The 10997-nt window shown below is 45.6% G+C and overlaps 1 protein-coding gene across 2 annotated transcripts; it reads right to left on the bottom strand.

Moving 5' to 3' along the window:
- Positions 1–77: 77 nt before the first annotated feature.
- On the bottom strand, positions 78–8193 carry LOC114619285 (cytochrome c oxidase subunit 7A-related protein, mitochondrial). 2 transcript variants are annotated; one of them, XM_028765134.1, is made up of 3 exons: positions 8066–8193; positions 2053–2181; positions 78–884 (listed from the first exon to the last, which is right to left on the bottom strand). In XM_028765134.1, exons 1-3 carry the CDS (start codon positions 8135–8137, stop codon positions 744–746), a joined length of 342 nt encoding a protein of 113 aa, XP_028620967.1. In that variant the 5' UTR covers positions 8138–8193; the 3' UTR covers positions 78–743. The 2 variants fall into 2 exon arrangements, with proteins under 2 accessions (XP_028620967.1, XP_028620966.1); XM_028765133.1 differs by lacking the exon at positions 8066–8193 and adding an exon at positions 7197–7314.
- Between the last annotated feature and the right edge of the window lie 2804 nt (positions 8194–10997).

The following is a 10997-nucleotide window of genomic DNA, read 5'->3' as shown; positions in this document are numbered from 1 at the left end:
GAAGGAAGGAAGGAAGGAAGGAAGGAAGGAAGGAAGGAAGGAAGGAAAAGGAAGAAAAAAAAAAGCCAAACTACACATCTTTTTTTAATGTATTTATTCCGCAGTCAAGTAAATCATAACTTAAAGCCACAGCATTATTAAAGGAGAATTCCTGGTACAGCTGTCTACAGTGGAACACTGACAGGTGTTCTTTCCCATGATGGAACAAATACATATTTCCCTAAGGTCTGGGCGAGGCAAATAACCCTTTGAAACCAACTGCCCAATAAATAGAGGCAGGTTGCAAGTAATATCTATTAACATTTTCCTGCAAGGTATCGCAATCCCCCAGGTGGCTAACAAGCCTTCATTTCACCTGCCTGTCCTCTGGCTTCTGTCTTCCTTCCTCAATCACACCTACACCCAAAAGGCTTCTGTGCTTCCTGCTCAGACACTGCTGGGTCCCGGAGGCCCTGAGCACTGCTGGCCATGAGCAGCTTTCATCCAGAATCTCCAGGGAGATCAGGAGCAGAAGCACAGCTCAGTGATGACTCAGTGTCATCTCCTTAAACAATAGTTTTAACTGCCAAACAAGCTCTGACATCTGACAGGCCATCTGCACGCCATAAACAAACCAAAACAGGATATTCTTATCTTTTCCTTTGTTTGCAAAATGTTAAGTAGACTATCCAAGTGGAAAAACATGAAATGTGAGAATTCAAAGGGTTTGTGCCACAAAGTGAACCAGTCCTCCACAGGCAAACTCATTTGTTTTTGGGCTGCGAAGCCATGTAGAGGGCGATCAGGCAGTAGATGGTCCCTCCCACTGTCAGAGCCATGGTGGTTCGGTAAAGCATTTGGTCGGGAAGGCCTCGTTTCAGGTGGATGGGCACGCCGTCAGCCTTCTGCAAGCGAGAAGGGACAATGAGCTGTCTAGAAAGAACAGATTTTACTACAGACTGAAGAAGATGATTCTGCCCATCATGAAAATTACTCCATAAACACATTATAGCGAGGGACTGGGAAGCATGAGTATGGCAGAACACGGGTGTACTTCCTTATAGACACAGCTCAAGACTTTAAGTCTGCAGCCATCCTCTACATCCAAGTCTGAGGCAACAAATGAGCCAGGACTCTAAGGCCTTTACCAGTCTCGCTCTGCAAGGGCAGAGCCCTGGAAACTTTTGAAAGGTAAAGACTCTGTAGGATCCTTAACTCATTTTGTGCAGGCTCCAAAGGTCTCTTAAATCTTACTCAACTGATTTAAAATACTTACACTGAACAACATGAAAATGTTCTATAGGCAGGATGGACCTGAACCTGCCCATACTCTTGTGGGGGAGGCAAGCCTGTAAGGACCGCTGCAATGACGGGCTCTGTCACTCCCCAGCACTTGACAGTCAGGTCACTAGGTTCGTCATTATCTCTAAATAGATTAACTATATTCAAGTGTCAATTCCGTCTTCTGTCTGTTGATGACCGACCTAAGAGGGCTTCCCAACTTCCACTGATAGTGTAGTGAACTGGAGCACCAAGCAAGCCAAACAGAAGAAAACTGGCTGCCAAGTCACTGCACAGAGCTGGCAAGATGGCTCAGTGGTTACAAGCCATTGCTGCTCTCAGGTCAGTTCCTACAACTGCCTGCAACTTCAGCTCCAGGGGATTCAACAGCCCCTCCTAATCTCTGCACGCACACAGACATACAGACAGACAGAGACACACGCACACACACACACACATTTTTGAAGTCACTGAATGTGTGACAAGCACTAATAGGTGCCGACTGATACTGTGTTATTACACATGCTCCTGTGTTCACAGTGATTACGGAGAACCACACTGCATGAGGGTCTGAAATCTGTGTTAGTGCAATGGGGTCACAGCCACATCCCTGTTACCAGCATCTACCTGTACACAAGTTCCACTATTAGTCAATGGACCAAACTGAAGTAAAGAGTTCTATTTAAAGAAAAGGAGGCTGGGGAGAGACAACAGTAAAGTCACCCAGTTTCAGAAGCTCCCACCCCAACACACACATGTGTACATTTCATAGTTCTGACCTTCTTCTCTCACCTGGAAGAACTTCTGCAGCTCTGGAACTTTGTTCTTTCCAGCATAATCATATGCTGTCACACTGGAGGTCAGTTTGGTCGGTGTGGCAAATATGATAGGCGGTGCTTCCGTGGAAACCGGCTTTAACCCCTGCAGGACAGCAAAGAGCAACAGAAGCTATCAGTGTGTCTGGGCAGCTATTTCTGAGGCAGCACTAACTGTGTAAGGGCCAGAACAGGGTCTCTGTCACTTGTATTATGGGGCCTTTGAGTGGTTCTCAACCCTGACAAAATGCCCTCAGCAGCTTTCCAAAGCAAATAGTCAAGAAGAACTCTACCAGGGAGACGGGAAAGACAAGAAAGGCCCCATGTGAGTTTCAAGAAGTACTGTGTCCACATAGGACCCTGCTGTCCCTCCCCTCTTCCCGTCTGTCTGAACTGATGTACTAAGGCTTGGTAAGTCAGTAAAGTGCCCGAGCTTGTAAGGAGGCCTGAGCTCACTCCCAACACCACAGAAGAGGCTAGGGATGGCGACATGAGCTGTAGTCTCAGCACTGGAGACAGAGTGGAAATAGGCAGATCCCTGGGACTCAGCCTAATTCGAGAGCACCAGGGCCCAGTGAGAAACCATCAATAAATATATTAAGTGGATAGCTCCTGAGAACGAGGCTGACCTCTGGCTTACCATGCACACACAGAATCCTGGTGCAAAACGACTATACTGGCGGTGGTGGCGCACACCTTTAATCCAAGCACTCAGGAGCCAGAGGCAGGAAGATTTCAGGCAGGTTGAGGCCAGCCTGGTCTACAGAGCAAGTTCCAGGACAGCCAAAACTATACAGAGAAACTGTGTCTCGCAACTCAAAAAGACTACACATTCCATGGTTTCATTGACAGCAGTGCAGCACAGAGGTAGACTCTGGAGTGTAAGAGGGCGCTGGACAAGGAGGCCAGCTTTCCTTCTGATGTTATGCAAGTGTTCTAAAATTAACTGTGGGGGCTGGAGAGAAGGCTCGGTCGTTAAAGAGCATGCCCTGCTATTGTAGAGGACACAAGTTCAGATCTCAGCACCCACATGGTGTAACTCGAAATCACCTGAAACTAACTTCTGGGGACCCAATAGCTCTTGGTTTTATAGGCACCCAAACACAGGTGTACATATCCACAGACACACACAGTTTAAAAACAATAAAATTAACCTTTTTTGTTTGTTTGGAGAGTGGCCTGGAATTTGATGTATAAGCCAAGCTGGCCTCAAACTTAAAAAGATCACCTTCTCCTGCCTCCCAAGAGGTGGAACTAGGTATGTGACATCATTTCTGGCTAAAAATAAACCTTAAAAAAAAAATAGGACTATGGTCACTCCCTCAGCAGGTGTGAACATCACCTGCTCTACCCCAAATATACACAGCAGGCACCTCAACAGTCTTTAAATAATTCCATATACTCTATAAAAAGTCAGAACACACTTTTAAAATTATGTCTTATACTAAAGTATCTCTCTCTTTTTAAAAAAGATTTGTTTATTTATTTTATATATATGAGTATGCTATCGCTGACACACCAGAAGAAGGCACTGGATCCCATTACAGATGGTTGTGAGCCACCATGTGGTGGCTGGGATTTGAACTCAGGACCTCTGGAAGAGCAGTCAGTGCTCTTAACCACTGAGCCATCTCTCCAGCCCCTTACTTCAGTGTCTTATCCTATCACTTAGTATGAGTTCTGAATTCTCCCCAGTGAGGCTTGGCTATTTGCACTCATTACCAAATCATTTCTAAGTAAAGCTGGACACCCTCACCAGGTCTCTCTGCCACCTCACACTCCAAATGCCTCAAATTCACTATCAACTTCTCAGGAACCCCATATCTGTATGGAGAGTACCACCACCCTCCCAGTCCCATGTCATCTTGAATATTCCTGCATGTCCGGTGTGCTGTTCATCAATAAGACGGTACATCTACCCCAACTTTCTGCATCCAATATCCTATTCGCTTCCTACAAAACTTAGTTATTTTATCATAGGCCCTTCATGATTCACCTCCACAGTCAAACTTCCCCAATCTCTCCTCCATTCCTGTCTCTCAGTTCCCCCACAGCTAGACCATCATTCTAGTGTCTTTAGAATTGCTGAGTCACAGAGTAAAACTGTATTTCCCTTTTTAAGATACTGCCAACTGCATGGGAGCAAATATGGTGACAAAGTGTAGGACAGAAACTAAAGGTGGGGTCCTCTGGAGACTGTTCCACCTGGGTATCCATGCCATGTGCAGTCACCAAAGGTAGATGCTGATGTGGATGCCAGGAAATGCATGCTGACAGGAGCCTGATATAGCTGTCTCCTTAGAGGTCTGCCAGAGCCTGACATATACAGAGGCAGATGCTCACACCTAACCATTGAACTGATGATCATGAGGTTCCCAATGGAGGAGTTAGAGTGAAGACTGAAGGAGTTGAAAGGGTTTGCAGCCCCATGGGGAGAGCAACAATACCAACCAACCAGAGCTCCCAGGGTCTAAACCACCAGCCTTGGAGCACAAAGAGAGGGACCCATGGCTCCAGCTGTATATGTAGGGGAAGGAGGCCTTGTTGGGCATAGGTGGGAGAGGAAGTCCTTGGTCCTGTGAAGGCTGGATGCCCCAGTGTGAGGAAATTCAAGGATGGAGAGGTGGGAGTGGGCGGGTGGGTGAGAGCACATCTTCATAGAAGCAGGAGGAAGGGGGATGGGATAGGGTGTTCCTTGGGGGTGGGGGGAATGGGGACAGGGGACCACATCTGAAATGTAAATAAAATATCCAATAAAAAAAAAAAGATACTGCCAACTGGACACAAGCTAGAATCATCACGGAAGTGGGACTCTCAATTAAGAAAATGCTTCCAGTAGATTAGCCAGTAGATTAGTAGTACCACTCCTGAGCTGGTGTTCCTCGGTGCTATCAGCAAGCTGAGCAAGCCAAGAGGAGCAAGCAGTGCTCCTCTATGGCCTCTACTTCAGTTCCTACTCTGACGTCACTCAGTGATCAGGGAGAGCTGTGGACAAACTAAACCCTTTCCTCCCCAAGTTGCTTTTGGTCTTTAGCAATGAACAACCTAGCCAAGACACTATTAAACAAAGACACCCAAACTAAGACACTCCTTTGCAAAGTGCATGTCTTTAGCAAAGTACCTATGCTATGACCTCTTCCATAAGAAGGGGTTCTATTGACTGAGAAACAGGGCTTAAAATAAAGGTCTAGGGAGGAAGGGTCTGGAATAAGCAAGTCAGACTCTTCTGCATAGTACATGGGAACTCTTCCGTAAGAATGGGTTCTATTAACTGAGAAACAATGCTCAGAAGTCTGGGATAGACATGCTGGACCTACAGATAGCAAGAGATCACTAGGTCACTGAATAGATCAGCTTTCTGGAAGGAAATGTGTGTAAATCCCTTCTGTTGAGAGAAAAGGCTGATAGTTTTAAGCTTCCTGGTTGCCCTAGTGCTATCTGTTACAGGTATGGGCCTACAGGGACTGTGGAAGCCACTCTGAATCCACAATTTATATAATGCCCATCCAAGCCTGCTTCTTTTAATTTTTTTTTTTTTTTGGTAAGATTTATTTATTTATTTTATGTATTCACCATTGCTCTCTTCAGAGACACCAGAAGAGGGCATCAGACCCCATTGCAGATGGTTGTGAGCCAGCATGTGGTTGCTGGGAATTGAACTCAGGACCTCTGGAAGAACAGTCAGTGTTCTTAACCACTGAGCCATCTCTCTAGCCCCAAACCTGCTTCTTTCAACATAGCCTAAGGAAAGTTTAAATGAGCTGGAGATGTAGCTCTTGGGTTCAATCCCTATAGCCATAAAAATAAATGCTTTTGAGTAATTTAGAAATTCTAGTACTAGGGTGAAATCTAATTCAAGGGAAGCCAGCCAAACAAACACCCGAGTCCTGTTTACATCACGGGCATCGTTAGGCAATCCCTGCTCTGAATATCAATTTTATTTCAATGTTACTTAGTCAAATTTTTACTTTCTTCAAAGCAACAAAGTTTAGACTTTGCGTCAACTCTACTAAAAACATATCTGTAGGACTAGAGAAATGAATGGCACAGCAGTTAAGAGCACTGGCTGCTCTTTGGAGAGGACCCAAGTTTAATCCCCTGAACCTACATAGTGGCTTACAACTCTCTGTAATTCCTGTTCCAGGAGATTTGGAACCTCCTCTGGCTTCTGCAGGCCCTAGGCATACATGTGGTGCATGCAGACAAAACACTCATATACATAAAAAATAAAATAAATTTTAAAAGCACATCTACAACCATCACAAAAGAAATTCTGACACATACATACTTATATACATACATACATATATGATGAAACACACAATGTAACTTCATGTTACACGGAACATGAAGGAACCTCAAAAGTGTATTTTCTGTGGGGTTTACAGGGGTTCAAAAATAGGCAAAACTATTTATAACTGATAAATGTTAAAATAGGAAGGCAAACAGGCATTTTAAAGAGCGTTTGAGAGACCTTCCTACAGGCGGTATAATTAACGACCCACCTACTAATAAAGGACTGTGTTACAGGACATATGCATGCCAAACCTTCCGGAAAATAACATACTATCTCTATGCACTGAAAATGCACTATAGAAGATACAATGTAAACAGCCATTTCCCTACACCTTCTGTCAAGAAATCAGACAACGTACTGGCAATTCTTTCCTTACAACTCGTCAATCTGGGTTTTATTGACACCACACTCGCTCCTTTTCTAACCCTGGACTGTCCTTGGAGTGAATTTTCCTCATTTCCCTTTACATTTCCGTAACAGAACAATGGTCTCTTTTTTTTTTTTCTTTATGTACTTCCAGAATGATCTCTCCTTCAGCAAAGAGCCTACTACCAGCCATGTCTGTTAAAACACCATAATCGTAAAAACTCAGCAGCTACCAGGCACAAACTGAACACCTAAAAACTCTTAAGACTTTTCCTCCTTAGCCTCCTAAAAAAAAAAAAAATCAAACTCAGCCCATCTTGGCCTCCTCTATGCTGAAAGCACATCTAATCTTGGATTGAAATCATAACAAACACTCTCCCTTAAGACGTAGTGTCCCATAGTGGGTAAAAAAGAGGCAGTAAGAACAGTCTCTCTTACAGCCCATACGGGTCACTTACTATTCTAGTGAAGGTTTTTCGGCTTCGTGTTCCACCAAGGGCTCTGACAATACTCTGGGCAATGATCAGCTTGAGCTTCTGGAGAATATATAGCATTTATGCAGCACCAACCATCTGCCAAAAAAAACTGCTCACTTGGCACATCGCATTTAACCTAAATTAATGCTGCCCTGAATCAGAAAGGGCTCACAAGGAAAAGTAACAGTCAAGGTCACTAGACTAAGGCTGCTAAACTTTACAGTGCTAACCCAGTATGAATGGAACTCTAAAATACCACATTTTCACAACACTGAGGCTGGAGACGGAAACGCCATTGGGAGGATCTAACTGGAACTTGGATAATGTCAGATCGCCCAGGGGTCACGGTCACCGTCTGCCACTTTAAAATTAGCAAAAGAATAAACCTCGTTGGGTGTCACTTCCCATGCTTTCCCCAGTATAGGAAAAAAATCATGCCTTATGAGCAAGCTTCTCAATCCCGCCCTCCCCAGTCTTCCATTTAATAGCTGGGTGAAGCTGCTTTCTGGGCTGTGACAGGGTTAGTAACATGGGGAAGTCACAAAGGCCACATCAACGAGGGAGAGCAGAAACCCAAACTCGGTTAAGAAATCCATCTTAAACAAGCAATCACCCCAGGGGTCACCTTGACGCAAGGAATCAGACCTAAGTTCTGTGCCATACAAACCTTGCCTAAGGTGCACTACACACAGAGAAACCTCGGCGACTGTTGCAAGCCTGAGTGATAGGATACCAGGAGACTCAAGCAAGCCGAACCGATCGGCCGGCAGAAGCCCCTCCCGGCTCGGACCTCGGGACTGCCCGCCTCGGGCCGCCGTTCTCCCGCCCAAGGCGACGCGGCACAACCGTACCTGCGGAGTATAGGCTTCCGAAGCCCAAGCCCCAGCCAACTTCTGCGTGAAACTGCTAAACTTGTAGTACATGTTGGCTAAGGCCGGCTTCCCACCACCGCTGCCAGTGCGACCGCCCTAGAAAAGGACCCGGCTTCCCCTTTGGCCCGCCCAAAGCTCGGCGCAAGGACCCTGATCCAAGATGCGGACTGTCTAGAGAGCTCCTGACTTAAAACATACCCTCTTAAGCAACGTCAGGGAAGTAAGCCGCTCTCTCTCAAGACCTAGAAACCAAAACAAGCTCTAAAAGACATAAAAAGCCTGTGTTGAGGCTTCCCGAAAATTCAGGCTTCTTTGTGCCATTCATTTGGATGTGGGCAATGCCAAGACGCCTTGACAGGCGCGCAAGCGTCCTGTGGACAAAGAGGGCGGCTGAGAGCGCCACAGTCAGCCAGAGCGAGTTTTGGGCGGGGCCTGTAACGGGGCGGAGCCTGCCACGTGGGTGGGGTCTCGTCAGGTTCAGGTCCCGCCCATTTGAGGATTTTTAGTATCTCTTGAGGGGTCTTAAGTTAGGAATTTCACCTCAATTAAAAACAGCTTTTTGGAGCATTGAGTGCTTTGCCTGTAAGCGAAATCCTGTCTCAATGCCGGGGTGTGGGGTGATGCGGGGGAGCGACAGGAAAGGAGAGAAAGGGGAGAAAAGGAGAGGGAGATAGGAGAGAGAAGAGGAAAGAGGAAAGAGGAGGAAAGAGAGGGGAGGGAGGGAGGAAGAGAGGAGAGAAGAGGTAGAGGGGGAAGAGAAAAAGAGGAGAGGGAGGGAGGGAGAGAGGAAGAAAAGAGGGAAGGGAGATAGGGAGGAGGGAGAGAGGGAAAGGAGGAAAAGAGAGGGAAGGAGAGAGGAAGGAAGGAAAGAGAGAAGGGGAGAGGGGGAAGGGAGGAACCTGTAGGCTTTGCGCAGAAGGCATACACTTAATCTAAACTTAAAGCACCTGTGTGTGCATCTTGCCGCTTTTGAGAGTGCGATTTTACTGTCTTCTGCAGTCATTTATGGGGATTGGTTGCTCATCTCTTCCCGGCCTCTGTTCTTTGAGATAAACGCGTGCAGGGGAGTTGACTGGGAACACTTGTGAAGTCTACCTTCTGCTTGAATGATGCGCAGTTACAGCTTCCTGGTTATATCAGTACTCAGCACCGTGCAGTGTGGTTGAAGTTTCCACTCTGAGTCAAATACTACAGAAAAGGAGTGTGCTGGTTTCCTACTCTCCAGGAACAAGTTTGTAGTCCTATCATTTAACCAGAGGTTTTGGCAAACACATAGGTTTATGTATACTATATTTTAAATGTAAATTGGTAATGGATAGCCAATGCTAAGGTTGACATAGTATTTTCTCTAAATGTATTGAATCCCCACAACCCTACAATAGGTACTATGACCTTCTCTATTTTACAGCACAGGATAATGAGGCCCAGAAAAAATGAAGCAACTTGCTGAGGCCAGCAGTTACTGGCAGAGTTAGTCAGCAGGCTCAAGGGTCTGTCCTGTTAAGCACTGTATTACAGATGAATAGATATAAATCCATTCTAAGGAGAAAAGAATCAAAGCTGAGAACTTTAGAGCAAGGATGTGAACTGACATCCTGCCTTGTATTCAGCACCTCTAATACCCTGGACAGCAAAGATTCCAGCAGTTTCTAATGATAAGTAATCCAAAGTTACTGTCCATTCTTAGTTACTCTGTTACTACAACCAAACACCATGACCAAAAAGCAAGTTGGGGAGGAAAAAGTTTATTCAGCTCACACTTCCACATGGCTGTTCATCACCAAAGGAAGTCAGGACAGGAACTCACACAGGGCAGGAACCTGGGGGCAGGAGCTGGTGCAGAGGCCATGGAGGGGCAGGACTTACTGGCTTGCTTTCCCTGGCCCACTCAGCTTGCTTTCTTATAGAACCCAGGACCACCAGCCCAGGGATAGTACCACCCACAATGGGCTGGGTCTTCCCACATCAGTCACTAGTTAAGAAAATACCTTACAGCCAGATTTTATTGAGACATTTTCTCAGTCGAGGTTTCCCTCCTTTCAGATAACACTAGTTTGTGTGTCAAGTTCACAGAAGTCTAACCAGGATGATGCCTTTACAAAGGCATGGTATAATGTAAAAAAGAAAAGAAATAGCCACAATTTCTGTTTGGGTTCCAGTTCTCCACAGCTGAATGATTTGAGCCTAATGGTGCCCCTTTTTGGAACCTCATTACCTCTTCAATGGAGGAGTAGCCATTGTTACCCTGTCTCCTTTACTCGTGGTCAAAGACTCAACCATTCAGGAAATTATACAGCTTATGCTAAGCTCCTGACCTAGCTGCTTTGTCCTTTCAGCTTTCCGAAGTACTGGACTATAGATAAGAAGCTTAATTAGCATGGGTGATGGTTTGTATGTGCTTGGGCCAGGGAGTGGCACTATTAGGAGGTGTGGCCTTGTTGGAGTAGATGTGTCACTGTGAGCGTGGCCTTAAGACCCTCATCCTAGCTGCCTGGAAGTCAGTCTTCCACTAGCAGTCTTCAGATGAAGATGTAGAACCCTCAGCAACTCCTGCACCATGCTTGCCTGGATGCTGCCATGCTCCTGTCTTGATAATGGACTGAATCTCTGAACCTCTAAGCCAGCCCCAATTAAATATTGTCCTTATAAGAGTTACCTGGGTCATAGTGAATGTTCACAGCAGTAAAACCCTAAGACAACATGGTTACTTAATTAACACAGTTAGCTCTTGGTTATTCTAATTCAGTGGTTCTCAATCTCCCTAATGCTTCAACCCTTTAATATGGTTCTTCATGCTGGGTGACCCCAATGACAAAATTATTTTCATTGCTACATCATAGCTGTAATGAATTGGAATGTAAATGTCTGATATGCAGGGTATCATCTGATATGCAGGGTATCTGATATGCAG

The sequence above is a fragment of the Grammomys surdaster genome, unplaced genomic scaffold, assembly GCF_004785775.1.
Source record: "Grammomys surdaster isolate TR1022 unplaced genomic scaffold, NIH_TR_1.0 149, whole genome shotgun sequence".
In the NCBI taxonomy this organism is placed as follows: domain Eukaryota; kingdom Metazoa; phylum Chordata; class Mammalia; order Rodentia; family Muridae; genus Grammomys; species Grammomys surdaster.
Note: the sequence above shows the minus strand (reverse complement) of the source record. Positions and strands in the feature narration are given on the sequence as shown.